The sequence below is a fragment of the Perca flavescens genome, chromosome 18, assembly GCF_004354835.1.
Source record: "Perca flavescens isolate YP-PL-M2 chromosome 18, PFLA_1.0, whole genome shotgun sequence".
Taxonomy (NCBI): Eukaryota; Metazoa; Chordata; class Actinopteri; order Perciformes; family Percidae; genus Perca; species Perca flavescens.
This window is the reverse complement of record NC_041348.1, coordinates 14,860,905-14,886,253: the sequence shown is the minus strand read 5'-3', so window position 1 is coordinate 14,886,253 and position 25,349 is coordinate 14,860,905. Positions and strand designations below refer to the sequence as shown.

General features: G+C 39.5%; 1 protein-coding gene and 1 long non-coding RNA gene across 2 annotated transcripts in view; one reads left to right on the top strand and one right to left on the bottom strand.

Moving 5' to 3' along the window:
- Positions 1-923: 923 nt before the first annotated feature.
- On the top strand, positions 924-24,708 carry LOC114573047 (uncharacterized). The gene is made up of 3 exons (XR_003694856.1): positions 924-1,109; positions 2,916-2,996; positions 24,326-24,708. It is a non-coding gene; the product is annotated as an uncharacterized LOC114573047 (long non-coding RNA).
- Positions 23,870-25,349, bottom strand: part of med23 (mediator complex subunit 23) — a 17,067-nt gene continuing 15,587 nt past the window's right edge. Inside the window, exons 29-30 of the mRNA XM_028604939.1 lie at positions 25,155-25,286; positions 23,870-24,527 (exon numbers count right to left, since the gene is read on the bottom strand). Coding sequence (XP_028460740.1) covers positions 24,318-24,527; positions 25,155-25,286 — 342 coding nt within the window. The 3' untranslated portion in view covers positions 23,870-24,317. The remainder of the gene's footprint in view (positions 24,528-25,154; positions 25,287-25,349) is intronic.

Sequence of the window (25,349 nt, the reverse complement as noted above, 5' to 3'; positions counted from 1 at the left end):
TCGGTTTCAGAGGCAAATTCTCCGTTTGCGTGTAAATGAAGGGCACAAACGAAGGGAAATGTCTCTGTTTGTAAAAATAGCCATGTATGTGTAAACAGGGTCTAAAACCTCCAGCCAGAGTGGAGATTTTGGAAAACTTTGTTTGCATATTTGCATTTAAACAAACAAACGGTGTAAACAAACACTTTTCTGGAAACTGACAGCTGTGCACGATGTTATTTTTGAAAACGGAGAGGTTGAAATGTCTGTTTATGAAAATAGCCGGCCACGTGTAAACGTAGCACCATTTAATGTGAAATATCTGCAGGAAGTCAAGGAATTAACTGACATCAGCTTTGGAGAAAAAAAATGGCAGAGTGGGATGATTAGACTTATGCTACGTTTACACGTGGCCAGCTATTTTCATAAACGGACATTTCAACCTCTCCGTTTTCAGAAAAGTGTTCGTTTATATGTACCCGTGTATATATGCCGTCAAGAGCATGCCAAACCTGTAGGTGGCAGTGTAACGAGAAGCTCAAGCCCACGTTAGCCAACAGCAACCAATCACGTCCTTTTTCTCTCTCTTGGTTGCCTAAACCTCCGTTTGTCTCAGTTTACATGCAAACGTGCAAAAAAAGTTTTCCAAAATCTCCACTTTGGCCGGAGTTTTTAGAAATAATCGTTTTCTGTGATAAAAACGGGGTTTTCGTGTAAATGAGAGGCCAAAACGCAGGAAAATATCTGCATCTTCCCTTCGTGTAAACGGGGCCTGAATTGGTGAAAAGAAAAAGGAAAGAGAAGCTCGGTGTAATGAGTATGACATGAATTATCTGTGGAATTAGTGCATGTGAATTCCCCAGGTGTGCTGTTGCCATAGGTAACAGGTGATTCCACCTCCCTTAATGTGTTTTTTTTGTTACACACAGGTGATTTCCCTTTGCCTGATTAGACCTGTCCTTGATTGACAGCTCCATCGCTCTCCTGTTGCACATGTTAGGGTGGGACAAACTCCTGAAGGACTTGTCACCTGTATTTTCCCTGTGGGTCATTCGTTTCACAGGAATTCTAAAACAAGGACGGTGTCACACGAAGCTCCCCACGCAGAAAGCGTCATTTACTGAGAGGAGGTGAGTTAATGACCCTGGCGCGGTGTGTCCTCTGTAGGCAACGTCATGACTCCTAATGGCCAGCGGGGGAGGACAGCTGTTTCACATCTGAAAACAAAAACAACAGGACAGACAGCAAACAGGGGCCTGTTTCACAAAAGCAGAATATATAAATCCAGGATAACTGATAAAGCGAGGCTTGACCTAGTCTAATCTGTGCATCCTGGCTTGGTGCGTTTCACGAAGGCCAAGCCAGGCTGAGGAGGAGCGACTAGGTCGAGCCAGGCTGAACTAATTCAGATAGATGCGCGTCCACGGATTTCCTCAAAAGACCGCGAGGTCGATCACAGATTTACTGATGCCAAAATGGAGAATACGCATTGTACATACTTTATACAGAGTGAGCAGCAGCTTCTTGTGGAAGTATGATGACGTGAAATACATTATTTGAATAAAAAGAAAATAACACGGCTGCTGTAACGAAACGGCAAGAGAAAGTGTAGCAGACGATCACGGACCGACTGAATGCGTAATTGTAGCCTAAACATATACATTAACTGACCACTGCTCTGAATGGAAACCGTCATAATCCTACCATTCAATGATTAGGCTACTAATCATTTGCACAAATTAACAATTGTACTCTTTGCCTTAAAAGTAAGCAGAAGATAACTCAGGAAATTTACCATGAAGATCCATTTTCTATAACGCTAGAATATGAAGCGTAAATATCTCTTTCACTCTGTTCCTCCCTCTCTCTCATTGGCTAAAATATTAATTTCCTAAGTCATATTAACTTCCACTACCCGCTTTTAATGCAAAGTGTACAGGTGTTCGTTTTTGCAAATGACAAGTGACATATTGAATGGTTTCATTTAAGAGCAGTAGTTCATAAATGTATATTTTTAGACTATCATTTAGTCGGTCCGCTATTATCTGTCACGCTTTTTTTCGCGTTTTTTTTTTTTTTATAGAGGACGAGTTTCCTTCTCTACATATTATATGCCTTGCTCCCTGGTATATATGGACATAGAAAATAAAGACACTGAAGAAATTGCACTGTAAATTCTAGAAACTATAAAGATAATAAAGTGATAAATTCCATGCACACTATAAACATGAATGGAACAGAGTATATTCATCAATTATTTCCCCCCAGGCAAAATATAAGGTCAAAAACCATGAAGGTGCCCTCTCCCTATTGTTACATGAATGTACAGTAGCCTACATCACTAGATAGTTACTGGTCCAGTGAACTAAGTCTATAATTTGGGAGGATTGTACAGTTAGGATATGTTCTTAAAATTGTACAATCCTCCCAAATTATAGTCCCAGTTTACTTTTTTTTTGAAATTTTATCAGCCTTTTCTAATCATCTCAACAACTGCCATAATATATTCATCAAACTTCTTACAACAATATGAACAGCAGTCTTCATACAGCAATATAACAGTAGCAATGACAAATTTATAATTATAAAAAAAAATAATGGTCACAACTTTAAATAATAACAGTACTCAAATGAACAGCAATATGCACCTGTTGTATTTTAATCCAGGCTGATAAGAAAAGGGTAAAACCACTGCTGAGTGAACAGAAAAGGTTCCAGGATTAAATAAATCTCCATGGTGATTTATGTGCCTCTGCTTTCGTGAAACAGAGTCAAGTCTAAATTCATCCAGGATAACCAGGAAATCCCAGTTTAATCCCTTATCTTGGTTTTGTGAAACAGGCCCCAGGTTGACAGACATGATGCATGAGTTTCAGGCAAGCAGCATAATGAGACATTTGACAAACAATAATGGCCTTATTTCTGCTGACATTTAGGAGGTCTAAAGCAGAAGTGATGAAGGCAGCCTCATACAGTACCTGTTTCAGCGGCAGCACTGAGACTCACAGTATAAGTAAGTAAGTGAACATGCAGCACATACAGTACATGTAAGTGAAGAGCAGAGTGTTGCTGTGTTTGTATCTTCCCTTGAGCGTTCTTCCCTCTATCAAGATCACCTTTTAAATAAATGTGGAAAAAGTCAGTGTGAACTGTGTGAAACGGGGTCATTAAGGTGTTACCAACGTGAAACCCAGCCAGCTCTTTTTTTAATTTTTTTTTTTTATTTCACAGCTTTCCTCAAAATGTGATAATCTGTTGAATCAGAAGAATGCTGCATAGCTGATACTGTGACTTAGTCATCAGTTGACCTGTATGTGATACCGTGGCATGATGGGTGCAGAGAGAGTGATTAATGTAGGAGAACTCGTGGAGAATTCACAGCTTGCCAACTGTGACTGTCAAAGGCATCATGATGTAACCAGAGACTGGGCTGAGGCTGGACAAAGGCCACATTTGTAATCACCTGTCCTAGTAAATGAAATTATCTTAGGATAGATAGCGTCGTTTTGGTGCGTGTCCTCTTGGAATTTGCTCTCTGAATCACATCTCTCGGGTTAATGTGTGTATTTGTTCTGCTGTGTCACAAGTTAGATTAGATTTCAACCATTAATATTAATGACGTCAGATTTCATAGCAAAGACGACACCCCACTTTGGAACTCCGGATTTCTTCACCTTACAAATTCTGGCATCCCTCAGCAGTCCACTGTAGGATTATCTGCGTAGAAATGTAGATTTTTCACTTTTGCTAAGGAGGTTTTGTTTTCATCAATTTGTCTGTCAGACAGCATATCTAAAAACTGTAGTAAAATTAAACCAAGACACAGTAGAATTTTACCCCAGTAGATGAATGTCATCTTATCAATAGGAGACTAATGGAGATACAGTAGGAGACATTATCCCAACTCTAAAGTCAGAAAAATATGGTTTAAGGGCTGATACATCAATTAATGTGCTACAGTTTTACCACATAATGCATTTTTTCACAATTCATTTCTGGGTTGTCAGTTTGATGGCTGACACTGCAGCCGCTTTGCTGTGAAATATGAATTTGTCGCATCAATTACAGCATCTTATAGGAGTTATTTGCCCTTCATACCTGCTGTGTCTCATCATAAATGGAAATCGTGCTGAATATCCATGAAGCCCATGATAGGACCTTAGTTTCTGTGAATTAGAAAATCTATATTAAATCATAATATTCCAGGTGTCTACTGTCCATTTAACCTTTAAATGTTTTATCATAAGAGCTTCTTCCAGTTTACTGGACAGTATGAAAGCCAGAAAACCGAGTATGTCACCTCAAACTTATGTCACCTCAAATTAGTTTGTGAAAAATCATTGAAAAACTAGGAAGTCAGAATACAATTAAAGGTGCACTCCACCAATTTTGCACATGAAGTGTGTATTACTATTCAGCCTTGGAAAACTGGTACAATGCCATCTGTTGACTGGACGGTGTCTGAGAGGAAAAAAAACAACTTCATAATGTAATTTAGTATTATCTAAATTTACCAAAGCAGAAGGATATTATTGAGTTGCATTATGGGAAGTGTAGGATGCAGGGTTTTGAGGGTGTGACCTATACAAGGAATACCCCCCTTTTTTTATAGCTTACTTTTATCATACTAGTTTTCTTGTTTTTTTTTGTTCAGTTTTTTGTAAGTGGACACTGCTGCTAGCCCAGCTTGAATTTCAAAAAGCACAACCACTGAGAAGCAGAAACACTGATCACATTATGACTGTAATAATTCAGACAATCTAATGTAAATTTTTCAGTATAAAACGATTGAACGAAAATACAAGAATGTAACAGAACTGTGTGTGTGTGTGTGTGTGTGTGTGTGTGTGTGTGTGTGTGTGTGTGGCGTAGCTTGTGTGCGTGCGCTCTCTGAAGCCCACAGGGTTGTTCTCTGCTCTGAAAGACAAAATATCCTTTTTTTATCCTCCTTTTCTATTTTTGACTCCGTTCCATCTGGCACCATCTGCCCTAATGAACCCATGTATTTGTGTGAATATGTGTGTGCTTTGAAAAACAAAGTAGGTGAGTAGGCTCTATATTTTGCATATGCGTGTCTGGCCAGCTTTACTATACTTATCGCCTCATGGATCTCACTTTTTTTCTCCCCATAAGTTCCAAATTTGCAAAAACACATTCTGTTATAATAAAACATGGGAATCATCTCGCTGACGGTGTGGGCTGAAGCTGGCAATTATCACAATAATCATTTTTAAGAAAGTGAAGGACAGGCAGAGGGGGGGGCGGCATTATTTGTGTTGAAGAGCCTTGGCTGCAAGGTGACTCAAACATGACTGGAATATGAACAAGCTAACCCTTCCTCCCTCCCTCTGCTCACCCACACAGAATGTATTAGGAAGAATGAGGCTCTTTCTGTCATTCACCAAGGAAAGTACAAATTACAGCTCTCTCTTTAAACGCCAATATGAAGCCACATTATTTTCAACTGAAAAAATGGGTTTAGTTCCTCTGTTGATATAATACATTAATTAGAAACTGAGTGAAACGTTGGCAATGTGTTTCTCACTTCAGGCATGTTCATTAAATGTGTACTGTATTAAACACTGAAGTATTATCTTATGTCCTTGAGTATTTTCATTTTATGCTAATTTATACTTCAACTTCCCTACATATTGGAGCCAAACATTGCACTTCTTACAACACTACATTTATCAATGGCTACATCTATATTTACTATTAGTTCAGAAGGTGTGTGTGTGTAGAGGGGGAAGGGTCTTTTTAAATCCTTCCTGCACCTCCTAATTTTTTTTTTTTTCAGATTAACTTGTATTTAATTTGTTCAACCCATAGTTAAACAGAAATGTGAATAACACCAATATCAATTGCATTGAGATTTTGTCACATTCAGACAAGCTTGCTGTTTCCAGTCTTTATGCTAATGCTAACCAGCTGCTGGCTCTAGTTTAAGACAGTTTGCCGATACCATAAAATGTATGTACTTTTACTTAACTAACATTTCAAATTTGGTTCATTTTCTTGTAATGGGGTCATTTTATGACAAATGCGTGTTACTACAGATTAGGTGTTGGAACAATTAGCCTCACAGCCTGCAGCTGTGATAAACTACTCTTGTCACCTCGCACATATGGCACAGCATTGCAAACTCGGGACTATGTTTGACAAACTGTAATAACACTTCCTGAATTACCTCAAAAGCCATTTTCTGTAAATGTGCTGTGATAAACACAGTGTCAGCTGGGTCTGAAACATGAGCACTGATTCACGGTTTGTAATTTATGCTTTAAATAATGTGTCTGGCTAGTAAGCATGGGGTAGCAAGAACAACAATGGGCAAGCCAAAAAAGGAGCAGCAGTTGGTTATATAACTGTGCATGTCACCTCCAGCCATAGTTGTTTACTATCTGAGTTCCCTGACGTGGACTCTTTCTGGTTTTCTTATCCCAGCAGACTGGTCTGTCAGACTTTGGTGTATACGGTATGTTGGTAAATTGTTACATTCCCCCCAGAAAAAAATTAGAGGCGACCAGGGTTTCCATTAGCATGACAATTTAAGTTCAGGTTTTAGTGATGACATAGTACAGACACAGCTAGTGCAGTTTTCTCTCGGTACAGCCTTTTAATCAGTTCATTTTCAGTGGACCAACACAAACCCATTATACACATGAGCAGTCCATTATACACTCAGTAAATTAAGCATAAAAAAAAGCACATCAGTGGGCCAAAGTGCATAAATGTACAGTAGGTACTGACAAGCGGCGCTCATTTGAATGAATTAAATATCCAGTGGTGGGAAAAGGCTGTTTTTGAAGCAAGTTGTATGAATAAGGGAAAGCTTATTTGTTTTAAACTGAGGATGTGGGATGTTCTCGTTGATGACTGTATAACAATAACAGAAGGAGAAGGTTTTGACTTTTTTTTTTTTTTTTTTTTTTTTTTTATCCAACTGAGGAAAGTAATGCCAGCCAGAAGTGGTAAAATGTAGATTGCAAACTGCAATTCATGACCTTTGCTGCATGTTTCTTTCTGTATTTCCTGTCATCTCTCTAATGTTAAACTAAGGCATAAAAAAAGTCCTATCGAATAATGTCTGTCCTTCTAATAACGTGGTTTGTTTTGCTTTACTGAAAACGGATAAATGAGTTGCTCCTTCTGTTGCATTTTTGATGGTGTAGCCAGTCAAGGAGTGTTTACTTCCATCAGTGTTCAAAACACGTGTCATTTCGGACGTGACTCTGGGACCATTTTATTGAACACTCTTGCTGTAACTATACGAATCTACCGTGACTGAAATCTTTATTATAAATGAAAATAGTTGTTTGTGTTCCTAGAAGGAGAAGACCCTTTAATGTACTTATGTAGCTACTGTAGGTTAGATCACAGAATAAACTGAACAATTGAGATCTGCGTACAGACAAACTACTCAAATTATGGCCTGATTTCTGATTAACTAGTTTACTCAGTAAAGTTGAGATTGGATAATTGGTGTGCATGTAAAGACAGTGAGAAAAACCAGACTCCATGCAGTGTCTTATTGAGCCATGAGAACAGATTAAAAGGACCTTTTTAATGAAGGTTTTGTTTCAGCCCATCAACTACAATTTGAGTGTAATTAACATAACACTCTCACAACTCTTGATTTTCTACCTTTGGGCTGTCTTGGTTTCAGTTCACGGTAGTACATTAAGATCAACTAGCAGATAAAATCCATCACCTGAACATAGTGATTCCTCTTATTTTTTATTAAGGAAACTAATTAATACAGGATAACGTTTTGAAAGCACTTCTTTGTTGGTGTTTTCAGATGCTCATGGGAAGCTCTTTTTGTTTTGAAATTATCCCTGCAGCCACAGCAATAAATCATGATGCAACACTGTAAAACACATTTGAAAGGAATTAGGAATTGTTCATTACAATGGATTGTTATTCAAAGCAAGTTTCAAAACTTAGCAGGGTCATTTTCATGGCACTGCCTGGGAGGTAGAGATCCTATTATAAAAACCTGTGCTATGATGTGGGAAATGATTTGGTAGTAATTTTAAACTGAGTGATTTTCAATAAATTGCATAAGAAACTGCTTGTATGTATTGAGCCTGAGCTATGACATAAATGATTGTGGTGTATGGTCATTGTGGTCAATGTGTCATTCTAGAAACAGGAAGATGGTGACATACAAAGAGGAGGTGTGTGTGTGTGTGTGTGTGTGTGTGTGTGTGTGTGTGTGTGTGTGTGTGTGTGTGTGTGTGTGTGTGTGTGTGTGTGTGTGTGTGTGTGTGTGTGTGTGTGTGTGTGTGTGTGTGTGTGTGTGTGTGTGTGTGTCATTAGATAGTTGCATGCAGTATGGACGCCACCTTAAAGCTACTCAAGATGGGCTTCTCTCCCTGATCTCATCAGAGATGGCTCTTCTTCCCCCCCTCCTCGTTGTTATCCCCTGTCTCTTCCTCCTACTCCTCTTACTCTCTGTCTATTGTTGGCATCCATTGTTCAAAACAGGTAATCTGACCTTTGTATAGGCCTATACTAAAGCAATGATTGGTTAGTGTTCAGTTATGACATAATGTGTTTGCAAATGTGAGGAGTGTGTGTGTGCCCTGGTAAATAAGTGTAGCATTTTGATTGGTTGTGTTTAGAAATGGATAGCAAGTCACTTCCTGTTAGATTTTTGTGTTTTAGGTAGAGAATTGTGTGTAATGTTTTGAAAAAAGTGTTTTATGCAATTGAAAACTGAGTGAAAGGCTGAGAACTAGCTTCTGGTTTTGGAGATTTGCTGTGTAGTTTTACACTTTGAGTGAGAGGTTTCAAAAATCGTGTGATATGAAAAGATTTTGTGTGTAAGCAGTTGGAAAAAACTGTAAGAGAGACATAAGTCCTACATTTGACAGCATCTTTAAAAACTGTACAACCACTAACTACTACAAAATACAACCATATGCAGGATACCGCCTTATCTGTCATGTTATTAAATTTTTACTTGTTATGCTTTGACAAATGAAAAATGTCAGATGTGAAAATTGTCTATTTACTTACAGTGGAGTGGGAAGGAAATCAGTTCAAGTCCCTGTTATTCTTCTACTTCTGTGGTTTCCTCAACCCCAAAAAGTGGCGGGTTCTTGTCCAGGTAGAAGTCTTGTTTTTTTTTGTTTTTTTTTCTCTGGGAGCGTTTCCTCAGAGACTTCAGCCTCCATGGGTCCGGGAGCCTCCATGGGTCCGGGAGCCTCCATGGGTCCGGGAGCGGGTACATGGGTAGGAAGAGACTCCTGCTTATATGGCTCATCCTCAGGCTGCTCCTCACGCTTGGCCCTTTTCCTCCGGGGAGGCGTATAGTCCTCTCTCTCAGCCTTGAGCTCTGTGGAAAGCTTGTGGTTGAGCGAGATCTGAGCGTTGAGCTGAGTTTCCAGCTCTCTCCAAAGAAATGTCTCATTGGCAAAGGTGTTTTGCTGAAGGGTTTTGATCTCTCATCTTTTCTCGCACAGTGTCCTGCTCAGTCCTGAGGTTCTGGATCAACTGCAGGTCTCCTGACACCCAGTCTGAGTGAGACTTCATTTCATTGTCGAGCTCACGTTGAAGAAAGTCGGCCTGCTGTCTGACAGCTAGGACATCGGTTTCAAACCTTAGGCTGATCTCATGGTGTGAAACTCTGGTCCTCTCAACTTCTCCTTGGAGAAGCCTGTTCTTCTCCTTCTCCACATGGAGTTTGGCCATAAACTTTTCCTGTCTGATTATGTGTGCCACTTGCAGCTCGTCATAATCTTTTTAAAGACATTTCTTCTGCTTCCTCTTGATGGTCTCCATCACCTGAGTGGCAATCTTTGAAGTGCTGAGTTTCTCCATCACTGTATTTGCGCAACCTCTCTAGCTCCCTTCTCTTGTTTCTTTTTTGCCATTACTTATTTTTCTTCTTCTGCATCTTTTATAAAATCAAAAAATTCTAAATTTCTATCTCACTAAATCTGCGATTCAAATGTAAACACAAGGGCTGCCCCATTATCGGTTTAAAACCTGCTTTCGATGTTTGATAGGTCAACACCTTTCAGTTGTGATCCACAAAACGGGCCTTTTTCAGTTCAACTCTGTTAAATTCTCCAAAACAAACTAGATTAAATAGCATGAATCTTTGTTTATTCCTGTGTTTCCATTTTATTCATGAGATGTTTGATTCCACCAATGTTAAAGTCTTAGCTTTATGATTGAAAAAATGTACTATTATGTTTTTACACCAGATTCAATGAATATGATTTGTTTTCACTTAACATGTTCAGGTTCTTTGGTCATTATCACAGAACTAGCCCAATTCAATACTAACATTATAGAGGGCTATGTATATTGTAAACTTAGTCATAAGTTGGATTTTATTTTTAGCCTAGAAACCCTAGAAATTCCAGTGAGAAATGGCTGTGACGGTCTCAAAACAACAACAGCCTTCACAGGTGTTACGCTGCTAAGCTAACCAGGCTCTTGGTAGCTCCAAAATGGCTAGCAAGCCTGTAAACCAGTGCCTCTTCTTATGTGTTTCCTTAGACATAAAACGATGTGACTCATTGTGTCAGTCCATTACATAAATACAGCTTTCCTTTTGTTCTTGAATGACTATTCTACTGTATCGGATTCCTAATTAGAAACGGCATTTAAAGCAGCATCCGTTCACTGATAACTTGTGTGTGTGTGTGTGTGTGTGTGTGTGTGTGTGTGTGTGTGTGTGTGTGTGTGTGTGTGTGTGTGTGTGTGTGTGTGTGTGTGTGTGTGTGTGTGTGTGTGTGTGTGTGTGTGTGTGTGTGTGTGTGTGTGTGTGTGTGTGTGTGTGTGTGTGTGTGTGTGTGTGTGTGTGTGTGTGTGTGTGTGTGTGTGTGTGTGTGTGTAATGGGTTTAAAGTTTTTGCAAAATAGCAGCTCTAATCAGCTGGAGACACTGCTGACAGTTTCAGTTGGAATACAGGTGCAAGTGCATTTGCATATAAATGGTTTCTGTGGCTGCACTGCTTTTGAATATTTAGTGTTTGTACAGTCAAAAACAGTCAAACAGAATCTGCAATGGTACTGCTGAGATTTATTAAAATGGAAAAGGGAAAACCTGCTTTCTCAAACAGCTTCTTCCTGAGCGACGTGGTTCTATATGAACACATTATTCCAAAGTTTGAACAATTTTGCATGAAAGATTTCTGTATTTTGGGTTTTTGTCTAAGCTTCACCGGTCTGAACTAGGCAGGACTCGTATAGATTAGATAAAACATGGATGGATAACAACTCTAGGATTCTTTATTTAATTATTCATATGTAATGTGATACAAGATTTAAAACAAAGTTTTGATTACCTTTTTTTAATATGTATTGAGTACTGTCTGTAAACATACAGCACCCTGAAAGAAGAGTAACTTCTAATATAAATATCTTCAAATGGCATCTATCTATCTATCTATCTATCTATTGCATTTAACTACTTAACCTAATGCTGCTCTCTATGTCCTTGTCCATCTGTCTCTGTCCTTCACAGTAATCCTAATTACTGTGCGGTTAATGACAATTATGTCAGTAATTGCTTCCTCTCTGGCTTAATTACACTCCATACTGCATGCTCCAAACACACACACATACTCTTGCAGCTTGATTTTTAAGAAGAATCTCATCTTAACCTGATTTCTGCTCTGATTTGAGTGCGGCTCCAACATGGTGCAGTTGTGTTTCAACTGTGTGCCAGGAAGGACAACACCCAACACCTTCTTCTGTTGTTTTTTTGTCAATCTATCACTTCTCCTTTGCTTTTCTCTCCTTCTCTTCTCACCTGTTCTTCCCTCATCACCCTCCCATCCCTCCTGCTCCTTGTCAGATATAATATTGTCGGACGAGATTCAGAATGATAGGGTCAGGAGATCATCACGCTCACACACACCCTGATCTATACTTCCAAGGTGTGTGTGTGTGTGTGTGTGTGTGTGTGTGTGTGTGTGTGTGTGTGTGTGTGTGTGTGTGTGTGTGTGTGTGTGTGTGTGTGTGTGTGTGTGTGTGTGTGTGTGTGTGTGTGTGTGTGTGTGTGTGTGTGTGTGTGTGTGTGTGTGTGTGTGTGTGTGTGTGTGTGTGTGTGTGTGTGTGTGTGTCTTTTTAACATAGAACAATATATTCTAAAAGCAGCAGAAAGATGAATATTCTTGATAAATCTTTTTATAAGAAAGATGGCCATCATATTTCACAAATTGTTTATTGATACAACCACAGTAAACTCAACTGGAAGCACGATGTTGGTGTTCACTTACAATAGTAGTAAACTAGACTTGAACATTCTATACTATCACTTTTTAATGGCTTTTTCAACTTACTAAGCTATGACTATTTTCAACATATTTTATTTGGTGGCACGGTGGCTCAGTTGGTAGCGTTGCTCCAACTAGCACCAGCAAATGGGCACTGCAGACTCTGACCCTTGGTTTGACCCCCAGTCTGGGCAGTGGAGTTTGCATGTTCTTCCAGACTTCTTTGACATATTATGACTTTTATTCAACATACTATACTATGACTTTTTATAGACTTACTATACTATCACTTTTTATCACTTCTTTTGACATACTATACTATGACTTTTTAATAACTTTTTCGACTTACTTTTTTCAATATACTAATAACTATCGCTTTTTTTCAATATACTATGAATTTTTTTTTTTATCAATTTATTCGACATTGAATACTATGACCTTGTCGACATACTATACTATGACTTTTTTTTTTTTTTTTTAGACTTACTATACTATCACTTTTTATCACTTTTTTCAACATACTATGACTTTTATCACTTTTTTCATAACATTTTAGGGCTGATCTTAAGTGAAGATAACGGAAGAAAGATGTCTTAGGGACCTCAAAGCTAGCTCTCAGGTCTTCAAAACTTAACATACCTTCATTGAATAGGTGGTCTAGAGCATAAATACCTCTGTCACTCCACTGGTTATAAACAAAAGGTTTGTTACCAGACATTAAGTGTATGTTTTGCCAAATGGGGTGTTCAAATGCCACTGTTCAAAGTTGGTCAATGTGTTGGTGATAATAGGGCCATAGGCTAGCATGCACTTTTTTGGACACGCACCTGTAAAGGCGAGGTCCTGCAGTTTTAGACTTCCAGTGAGGTTTTGCTCTATTTCTCTCCATGGGACTGTAGATGAGGGGTCCATCCACACTCTGAGGGCCCGTACCCAAAAGGCTCTGTGGTACACTTTAAGGTTGGGGTTTACTGTACTATGACTTTTTTAAATATACTATGACTTTTTTTTTTTTTTTTTTTTTTAACAATTTCTTCGACATCGAATGCTATGACCTTTTCGACATGCTATACTATGAATTTTTAATGGCTTTTTCGACATACTACACAATTATTTTTTTGTCACTTTTTTCAACCTAATATTACTTTTTGTATCACTTTTTTAACATTCTATACTATAATTTTTTGACATACTATACTATGACTTTTTATCACTTTTTTTGACATATTGTACTGACTTGTTTATTTTTTCTGTATACTATACTATTACTTTTTTTCTGTATACTATACTATGACAGTTTATCACTTTTTTCAATATAATTAGGGCCCGAGCGCCGACAGCGGCGAAGGCCCTATTGAAACTGAAGGAATTATTGTTTCTTTTTCTTTCTTTCTTTCTTTCTTTCTTTCTATTATTTTTTTCCCATCAAATGAATTGGCTTTTTGAGGGGCTTAATATATTCAAAAACTCACCAATTTGGCGGTTGCATCAAGTCTGGTGAAAATTTACGTATTTTAAGGGTTTCGGGAATAGGTGCACAAAAATGGCTTGCTAGCGCCCCCTAGAAAGTTAAGAAAATTGAGCCCCTGCAGTGCATTTAACATAGACTCACGAAACTTGGTACACATATGTAACATGTCAAGATGTACAAAAAACTTCATTAGAGCCATACCCTAAACCTAACAGGAAGTCCGCCATTTTGATTTCAAAGTTCGAAATTAGTGCGATTTTGGCCATTTCCACATGTCGCACTTTAACGACTCCTCCTAGAGATTTCATCCGATCAACTTCAAACTCGGTCTGTGCCATCTTAAGGTGTCAAAGATGAAAAGTTGTTAAAAGAAAAACTTTTCGTCATAGGGCGTGGCCGTGGTGGGGCGGCCATTTTGTGCGTTTCGCCGCCAAAACAGGAAGTGGGTGTAACTCGAGTGGACATTGTCCGATTACCTCGAAACTTTTCAGGATTCATAAGAGTCCAACCCTGAGGACAAATGAAGGCCGATATTTACTTAAAGTCATAGCGCCCTCTAGTGGCAAAAGGAAGTAGGTCTAAAAGTCAAGGTGCTATACTTTAACGAACTCCTCCTACAGATTTCATCCGATGGACTTCAAACTTGGTCTGTACCATCCCAACACCTTAACGATGAAAAGTGATTAAAAGAAAAACTTTTTGTCAGACGGTGTGGGCGTGGCGTGGCGGCCATTTTGAGTGTTTAGCGATGAACAAAGAAGTTGTTGTAACTTGAGTGTACGTTGTCGTATCTGACCGAAATTTCTCACGATTGACAAGGGTCCAGGCCTGAGGACAGCTACAGGCCAAAATTGACTTTTGGTCATAGCGCCCCCTGCTGGCAACATGAAATGCGCCTTATATGACAAACATCATCCGATTTGCATGAAACTCAGAATGTGTGGTCTACATGTGATACTGAGCCGCCCCCCATAATATGACCACGCCCACTTACTCAGGCCCGCCATTAAATTTTAAGTTTAAGGTATACCCTTGTGTGAGGTGTCATTGAACTCCGCACAGACTTCTTCTTCATCGGTGATGGTTTGACCCGCCCCCTAAGATTAAGCCACGCCCCCTTTCATAACATTTGAACCATTTAAGGTTGACCTTTGTGTGAGGTATCAATGAACTCAACAGAGAGTTCCTTTTTTAATTGGTGTTGGTTTGGCCCGCCCCCTATGATTTAGCCACGCCCCCTTTTATAACTAATGACCCGTTTGATGTAGACCCTTGTGTGAGATATCATTGAACTCAGCAGAGACGTCCTTATTCATTGGTAATGGTTTGGCCCGCCCCCTTTCACAGCTGATGAACCGTATGACGTAGAGTCCTGTGTGAGGTATCATGGTATCATTGAACTCGCCAAGGAGTTCCCTTTTCATTGGTTGTGGTGTCTAAGTGGCAAGCGACTGAACGGTCGCAAGGAGCGGCGTCCGCCAGTAACCGCGACGTGCGGAGAGGCGCGAGGGCCCGTCCATCGCTGCTCGCAGCTTTAATGTACTATGAATTTTTAATCACTTTTTTTGATATACTATACTTTGACTATTTTATTGCTTTTTTTCAACCCTTTGACTGAACCCTTTTTTAACCCTAACCCTTATGCCAGCAATCCAGTTTAACTTTAGCAATTTAGCTTTTCAACATTCCCAAGCATTTTCTGCAGGAAATGCATTTGACTCTCATGAATTTTTTTCACAATACTATACTAACTTTTTTTTACCACTTTTTTCAACATACCATACTGACATTTAGATCACTTTTTTCCACATACTATACTAGGAATATTTCATAAATTTCTTCAACATCGAAAACTATGACTTTTTCAACATACACTGACTTTTTTTATAACTTTTTTCAACGTATTATACTATGACTTTTTAATGGCTTTATACTATGACTTGTTTTCTTGCCAGACTGATTTCACCCCAGGGTGATAGCATACACATCCATTAATGTCCCTGTGCATTTTCGGAGCATTCTGATGAAGGATTTTAAAATTAAAGGCTTAAATGTCCACTTAAAGCTATATTTCAACTCTTTTTCAGGCTGCTAATTAAAGCCATATTGTAAGTCTTATTCAGGCTGCTCTAGAAACCAAACCTCCATATTAGCCAGACTCATTTCACCCCAGAGTGATAGTATACACATTCCTTAATGTCCCTGTGCATTGTCGGAGCATTCTGATGAAGGATTTAAAAAATAAAGGCTTAAATGTCCATTTAAAGCTATATTTCAACTCTGTTTGAGGCTGCTATTTAAAGCCATATTGTAACTCTATTTCAGGCTGCTCTAAAAACCAAACCTCCATCGTAGCCAGACTGATTTCAACCCAGGGTGATAGTATACACATCCCTTAATGTCCCTGTGCGTTTGTGGAGCATTCTGATGAAGGATTTTAAAAATAAAAGAAATTAAATTGTAAGTCATTCAGGCTGCAAATTAAAGCTATTGTAAGTTTATTCAACTGCTCTTTTCCATATTAGCCAGGCTGCTAATCCCTAAATTTTCGCCATGAAGGATTTTAAAAATAAAGGATTAAATGTCTTATTCAACTGCAGGCTGCTAATTAAAGCCATATTGAAATTCCATAGAAACCATACACATACACATCCTTTTTCAGGCTGGTAATTGATGCCATATTGTAAGTCTTGTTCAGGCTGTTCTAGAAACCAAACCTCCAGCTTAGCCAGACTGATTTTACCCCAGGGTGAAAGTATACACATCCCTTAATGTCCTTGGGCATTTTCGGAGTATTCTGATGAAGGATTTTAAAATTAAAGGCTTAAATGTCAACTGTCCAACTTTTTGGCTGGTAAATGCCATTTCAAGTCTTGTTCAGGCTGATCTAGAAACCAAACCTCCAGCTTAAACTGATTTCACCCCAGGGTATTCACATCCCTTAATGTCCTTATTTTCAGGCTGAAGGATTTTAAAATTAAAGAAACCAAAAGCCAACTCTTTTTCAGGCTGCTAATTAAAGCCATATTCTAAGTCTTATTCAGGCTGCTCTAGAAACCAAACCTCCAGCTTAGCCAGACTCTTTTCACCCCAGAGTGATAGTATACACATCATTTAATGTCCCTGTGCATTTTCAGAGCATTCTGATGAAGGATTATAAAATAAAGGCTTTCGACATGAACAGATCTTTTTTTTTTCTCACTTTTTTTTTTTTTTTACATACTATACTATGACTTTTTTGACATACTATACTACAACTTTTTATCACTTTTTTCGACATATTAAACTGACTTTTTCGACATACTGTACGGACTTATTTTTTTTTGACATACTATTACTTTTTTTTTATCACTTTTTCGATATAATATGATTTTTTTTTTTTCACATACTATGACTTTTTTCGACTTACTGTACTATCACTTTTTATCACTTTTTTTCAACATAATATACTCTGACTTTATAATAACTTTTTCGACATACTATGACTGTTTCAACCCATGTTATTTGGTGGCACGGTGGCTCAGGGGTTAGCACAGAAGTAAATAGACAATGCAGACTCTGACACTTTGTTCAATCCCCAGTCTGGGCTCAGGAGTTTGCATGAGTTTCCAGGATTTCTATGACATACTATAATATCACTTTTTTTTATCACTTTTTTCAACATACTGAACTATGACTTTTTAATCACTTTTTTTCTACATACTATACTGTGACTTTTATCAATATACAGTACAGCCCAAAAGTTTGGACACACCTTCTCATTCAAAATTTTGAAACACTTTGAATGTGTCCCCAAGTGCAGTCACATAAACCATCAAGCGCTACAACGAAACTGGCTCACATGAGGACCGCCCCAGGAAAGGAAGACCAAGAGTCACCTCTGCTGCTGAGGATAAGTTCATCCGAGTCACCAGCCTCAGAAATCGCAAGTTAACAGCAGCTCAGATTAGAGACCAGATTAATGCCACACAGAGTTCTAGCAGCAGACACATCTCTAGAATAACTGTTAAGAGGAGTCTGCGCTGCGTGAATCAGGCCTTCATGGTCAAGTAGCTGCTAGGAAACCACTGCTAAGGAGAGGTAACAAGCAGAAGAGATTTGTTTGGGCCAAGAAACACAAGGACCGCCGTGTCTTTTTGCGACACAGAAAAGGTGAACGGATGGATTCTACATGCCTGGTTCCCACCATGAAGCATGGAGGACGAGGTGTGATGGTGTCGGGGTGCTTTGCTGGGGACACTGTTGGGGATTTATTCCAAATTGAAGGCCTACTGAACCAGCATGGCTACCACAGCATCCTGCAGCGACATGCCATCCCATCCGGTTTGCGTTTAGTTGGACCATCATTTATTTATTACAGGACAATGACCCCAAACACACCTCCAGGCTGTGTAAGGGCTATTTGACTAAGAAGTAGAGTGATGGAGTGCTGCGCCAGATGACCTGGCCTCCACAGTCACCGGACCTGAACCCAATCAAGATGGTTTGGGGTGAGATGGACCGCAGAGTGAAGGAAAAAGAGCCAACAAGTGCTAAGCATCTCTGGGAACTCCTTCAAGACGGTTAGAAAACCATTTCAGGTGACTACCTCTTGAAGCTCAAGAGAATGCCAAGAGTGTGCAAAGCAGTAATCAGAGCAAAGGGTGGCTACTTTGAAGAAACTAGAATATAAGACATGTTCTCAGTTATTTCACACTGTTTTGTTAAGTACATAATTCCATATGTGTTCATTCATAGTTTTGATGCCTTCAGTGAGACTCTACAATGTAAATAGTCATGAAAATAAAAAGGAAACACATTGAATGAGAAGGTGTGTCCAAACTTTTGGCCTGTACTATACTATACTGACTTTTTTATAACTTTTTTTGACATTATACTATGACTTTTATGACTTTTTGTTGACCTGCTTTACTATTACTATTTTTAACATGCTATAATATGACTTTTTATCAGTTTATGCAACATAATATCACTTTTTTCGACATACAATACTATGACTTTTTTCGATATTCAATTAAATTTTATTTATAGTATCAAATCATAACCGAGTTATCTCGAGACACTTTACAGATAGAGTAGGTCTAGACGACACTCTACAATTTCCAAAGCCCCAAAAATTACAGTAATTCCCTCAAGAGCAAGCATTAGCAGTGGCTATTGCGACAGTGGCGAGGAAAAACTCCCTTCCAGGAAGAAACCTCGGCAGACCCAGACTCTTGTTAGGCGGTGTCTGACGGGGCCAGTTGGGGGTGTGATGAACAGTGGCAAATAATAGTCACATTAAAGATAATGGAACAGTGACTTCAAAGGTAGTCATTGTAGTTCATGTCATAGCAGGGCACATCGTGTCATACTGAGTAGTGCAGTCTCCTATTCCAGATCCTGACTACTCTGTGCATATAAACATCACAGCAGGGCGTTGCGGGATATAACGTGGCACTGCAGAGCACGGGTGGATGCAGTGGACGCAGCAGGACGCAGCCGGGCATTGCAGGGGAGTAAACGGGAGGGGAGACAAGCAGTTCTGGGACAGGATGCATACAAAAGGAAACAAATGAAAACATTGATGAGAGAGCAGCTCAGTGTGTCATAGGAAGGAAGGAGCTTCCCCGGTAGTCTAGAATTATAATAGCATAACTAAGAGATGCAGGTTAGCTTAGAGAGAGGTGCCGGATCGGGCTTGAACTCTCCCCTGCCGTGTCGGGCTGTACTGGCCTGCCTCCCTCTACTCTCACTATATTATTGATTATATGATAAATAAATCAGATGACTACGAAGAGAAGCAGGTGGGCCGGGTTAGGTGGACGCTACAACTCCTCACTCCTTAACTATAAGCTTTATCGAAGAGGAGAGTTTTCAGTTTACTCTTAAATGTGGTGACTGTGTCTGCCCCCCGAACCCAGACTGGGAGCTGGTTCCACAGGAAAGGAGCCTGGTAGCTACTTTTAGAGACCCTAGGAACCACAAGTAACTCTGCATTCTGGGAGCGTAGTGCTCTAGTGGGACAATAAGGTACTAAGAACTGTTCTAGATAGGATGGTGCTTGACCATTTAGGGCTTTTTAGGTCAGGAGAAGGATTTTAAAGTCAATCCAAGAGGGAGTTTTTCCTCGCCACTGTCGCAATAGCCATTTATAATGCTTGCTCTTGAGGGAATTACTGTAATTGTTGGGGCTTTGTAAATTGTAGAGTGTCGTCTAGACCTACTCTATCTGTAAAGTATCTTGAGATAACTCTGTTATGATTTGATACTATAAATAAAATTGAATTGAAAGTGCACAGGTGTTCAGAACAACAATCAGGTAGCACAGTATTGTCCAGAAGTAATGTAGGCCACTGAGCAACACCGTATGTCCACTAACTGTACTGTGAACATGGATGCATACTTACTTGCACATACTCGTAACGTAGGTCTTTGTGTCGCGCAGAGTTGCGCTCAAAGGGAACCCTATAGACCTGTTTCATCCGCATCTTTTGGCGCCAGAGAACTCTGTCTATTGTGGCCAAGCTGACATAATCAATGCTCTCAAAGTTGACATCGGCAATGACTTTGTCTCTGATCTCCTGGAGTCTGATGAGGTTGTTCTCATGAACCATATCCACAATGAGGGTTTCTTGTGCCGCTGTAAATATGGCAACCCTCCCACCTCTATGTGGCATTCTTTCAACTCTAAAGAAAGAAACGTGTTGTCAATTGACATGTTTTACAATACAGTAACAACTGATTTGAAACCAATAGACTACTTTCACAGGCTTGTAAAATTGTATTGTGACAAAGAAAGCAATAGAGTAGAATACCTGTGGTGAACCTACTCAGTCCTGCTTCAGCCATTGTCATGCCATGGACAATGACCTGGTCAATGACTGTTGCTCGCATCTCGTCCGTAATGATGGTGCGAGGTTGTCTTGCTCTCCCTCCTGGACCTTCTCCTCTCCCTTGTTGGCCTCCTCCTCTCCCTTGTTGGCCTGCTCCTCTTCCTCCTCTGATTTTAACTCCTCTTCCTCGTTGGCCTGCTCCTCTTCTTCCATGGCCAGCTCTTCTCCCTCCTCTGACTCAAATTCCTCTTCCCCTGACTCTGCCTTCATCCATTGTTTGTTTGGAATCTTCAGCAAACTGTGCACTCTGAACTTGCTTTTATACATGTGGTCACAGCATTAGCAACAAGTGTCTTCAATTTTGAGTCGTTGTGTGTAATGAATGACGCCAGGTGTGTTCATTCAGCTCACCAAACATTTTCTCTATCTGTGAATGTAGTTTAGTATTAGGATGATGATGATTTAGATAGATATAGATGTCGGTCTGTCTGTCCCACAACGCCAGCGGAGTTGAAAGCAAAACACACATTGAATGACAGCTTCACTCGACCGTGCTGTGATATGAATTCTCCCTGTGTATGCGCATCCCACAGGCCTACATGTTGCCACATCACATTTAGGGCCACAGTTTAGTGGGTGAGCCAAGGGCCCAGCAGCACATAAGATGGCCTACATCTCTGCTGGGCCTTATAGAGATAGCGTGCAATGACTCACACGCAGAAAGGGATAAATGCCCAGAGTACATAGCATTAGTTGTGATGTGATCAAGTCACGGTTGACCTAGTATGAATATTTAATGAAGAGGAATAATGAAATTAAGCTCCATGTCCTGTAAACTAAAATCAATATTTCTTTACATGAAGCTGCTCTCCTTTTAAAGCCACAAGCAAGGACGACTAAGAGTTAAATTTGCACTGTCATCACAATGGAAATCACGAGATGTTCAGGCCTCTAATGTTAATAACAGCTTGCATAATGTTCATGTAATTCAGTTAAAACTGACCCTGAAGATGTAATGTAATTGAGAGTGGATAAGTAGGAATGACTGATCATCTGTCTTAACCTTATTGTTTTTTCTTCTACGTAGAGTTTCATCAGGATTCAATTGCTGTACCCTAACTCTAACCAATCACAACTCTGCATGCCTAAACCTAACTATGTCGGCCAGTCTAGCAGATCCAATTTAGGATTTACTCTTAACTTTGACTTGTCACCGTCAGAGAACACAGAGTGAGCAGCCTTTAACTTTTTTAGGGCCTCTCCCCTAAATTTATACTTTTATGATTTGATGGCAATTTTTTGGCAACACTGACACATATTATCACCCATTAAAGTTGATATGGTAAACCACTACATATTTACACATCTAGCAGTTGTGGAGCAAAATTATCATTTCTCTCGTGATATTATATATCGCACGAAAATCCATCTCGTCAGGCTTCAGGTAATGAGTTTGTGTCCGAACAGCAGTGAACCGAACCAATCAGTGGCCAGTGAGGAGCTGCCGGCATGGTTTAGGTGTGTGTGACGGCCGCGACTGTTCAATTAAAACGACAATGGCGAACATGATATGGTTCATCCAATCACCTGCCACGCCAGGTATATTTTTTGTCTTCCCTTTTCCAAACAGTTTGCAATAACAGCTTCACAGATGGTTCTATGTTAACAAACCATCTGGCGTGTCAGGTTAGTGTTTTTGGTCATCTGGCAAATATAAGTCCAACATTTACTTTTTTGGTCTACACCAACTGGCTCTTTAGCTGCGAAATGCTCCACTATTTTTTTTACCAGCGCCAGTCGCTAACTGTGTCTGTCTGCTGTTTGGTGCGACCCTTTTTACATTGGTACATTATTATGAAAATATTGACTATAGCTGCTTTAAAGAGCAACACTTCACCAGTCCAAAATTGCTGACCTCCAGTGGTTTAACTACTCTCATTGCTGCAGTGACCAAGTTAGTGCGTCAATATGTGTGACATCATTGCTGTGTGGTTATAGGCTGCGCTCCCATTTGGCTGTGCTGGAAATGCTAAGCTAAATTTGATCCTCCCACAACTTCTATATGTACAGTACTTTTTTCTATTTGGATTTGACCAATTATGTCATGTTTGGTGCTAATTAGTAGATGTGATGGTAAAAATTGTAAACATGTAACCTGTTAGGCAACAGCATTTAGCTCACAGAACCCAACATCACTGACCGACTATACAGACTATAAAGAACTATAAACTGCAGGGCAGTAAAATGTTAACCCATCCATGAGTAAAACCCTGCTCTTCAGGTACTCTGGAATGAAATGACTACTTAAACAGCATTTTTTTGTCTTTGTTGCAAAATACAAACCATGATTCTTGCTGCTACAGTGGTGGCTGCTCGAGCAAAATTGTACAGTCTAATTTATTCTAGACATCTGACACTCCAACTGGTTTTAGAAAAATAAGCAGTTTTGAATTCTAACTGGCAGAATGAGATTGAATAACCTCATCAATGCCTCAATTGTCCAGCTTGCTGTTGAAACACAGGCACCATTCTAATTATATTTGATTTACTTCCCAATGAATATACCCCCAGGTTTTGGATTCAGATCCTTCTCTCACTATTAGTTTTATTGCCAATTGTCAAATGGCAAAAATCCCAGAGTCAAACACCTAAGTGTTCTTGGCTCAAAGCTCCGCGTTCCACCAAATTTGATGGATATCTGTTCATGTTTTAGAGATATATCCCTCAGGCAGAAAGACAGGAAACCAATCGAATGGGGCCAAGTAGGGTCAATGTCTCTCGCTCTGTGCTCCAGTCATAAAAAGTACACTGAAGGGAAATGTAAATGTTGGACTCCCCCTACTGGTGTCAGGCTATGTTGTTCTATTATCATCTGTATGACACAGAGCTTAGCTCAGTGTTCTCAGAGATCAGATCTGTCGGAGCGCGAATCGCCTAAAGAAAAGGTTCTCCACAGTGTGAGAGATAAGGGTAGGCTGAACAGCTAAAGTTACGAGTCCAGGACAACACAAACAAAATAGCATTTTGAAATGACATGAGCAAAGAAAAGACAACCACGTTAAAGATCTATCTATCTATCTATCTATCTATCTATCTATCTATCTATCTATCGATCGATAACATGGTTGGCTTTTCTTTGCTCTTGATTTTCTTTGCTCATGATTCTTGCTGCTACAGTGGTGGCTGCTCGAGCAAAATTGTACAGTCTAAGCACTCCTGAGTCAATGATTTTCTTTGCAAATAATCGATCGTTCATTTCGGCTTTGTAAAATGCTAACATGGAATGACAAAGGCTGCGCAGACAATATATGAAATCAGGTGATGGAAAGTGGTAGACAGAAGCATCAATAAAAGGCTGAACCCATATTACCAAAACATTTTTAATGAACTAAAAATGTACAATATAAAAAATTGACTACAAAGAGAAAAATACAAAAGATGCCATAATCTTAACAAGAAATATTGTGTCCTCGTGACCCTCCTTAATGCAGCAAATACAGAGAGGGGCATATTAGTTTTTTGCTTGAGATTCTTCACTTCTGAGATACTCTCAAAATCAGTACCTCTGAATTCTGTCAAAGTGATTCATTCTGAGAGTTTCCTAGACAGGAAACCAGCTGGGGTTTTTCACTTTTGAAAAATTAAAATTTTGGAAATAGGATGTTTTTATGCACTTATGAAGGGTGGGGGAATACAATCAGCTCTCCAGGTTTCTTGTTATAAAAGTACAATAATAAACATTTTTATCCCCTTACTTTAAGCAAAATTTTAGATGTGTGTGAAAGTCCATTGTCAGAATTGTAACTGTGTTTACCTATATAGGTGTGTGCGCGTGCTGTGCGGAGGAGGGGGAGGCGACGGCAGAGGACGAAGACAGTGAGGAGGTGGGGGGCTGAGGGGTGGAGGAGGAGGAAGTGGAGGCAACGGTGGCAGCTGCTGATGAAGTCTCGATCTTGCTGCTGTGTGTGATGAAGCGCAGTCGCAGCTTCATGGCCGGACGTAAGGTCATGATGATTTTCTCCACCTGGAGAAAGAGAAACCGAGAGAAAGTGAAGAACAGATGTGTATACACAAATGTAGTTGGGCAGCAATGTATTGATAACTACAAAAAAAAAGAGTAAAAGTAAGGTAGAGAAAGAAACCGTTTAAGAAAATCTACTAAATGCATGATTCTGATTTTGATTTAAACTGACCTCTACAGTTAATTTCCTGAAGCAGTGGTATAATTACAGTACAGTAATTACCAGGTCAATACGTATCCCATTCATTATGTAACCTCTCTTGTTTTGAATTGCATCACCCAAAATACAACACACATAGCTTGAGTTAAGACTTGTCAGTGTTGAACGGCAGCTTTGTCTATTAAATTAATTACTTAAAGTCCATTTAAATACACATGCCCAAGCCTAAAGCCCAAGTGGAGCTACAGTTTCATCTTTAATTAACTGTGGTGTCAGGAGGTCTGGACACGGCTGGGGAGCCAGCTTGTCTTGCTGCACAGGAGGTGACAGATTCAAGCTAAAAATGGAAGATGAAAACAAAACCGTCTCATCAGTTTATTTTATTGTATTAACTTGTTAGTGTCTAAATTTTGAAATGTTTGGTCAAATTTACGGTTAATTTTCCATTTTAATAGGAGACACATTGTCACCTGCTCCTTCACGCTGTCTCCAGTGTACATGTATTTGATGTGATAGAGGAAGTCACAGATTGGGTCCATGTAGCTGAGATGTTGGCAGTGTTGGTCCACCGCCTGGAGCATCTCATAGAAGGCCACGCCAATCTGAAACACAAGGATACATTAAAAAAAAAAAAAAAAAAAAAAACTAGAAGGGCACTCAAGGCA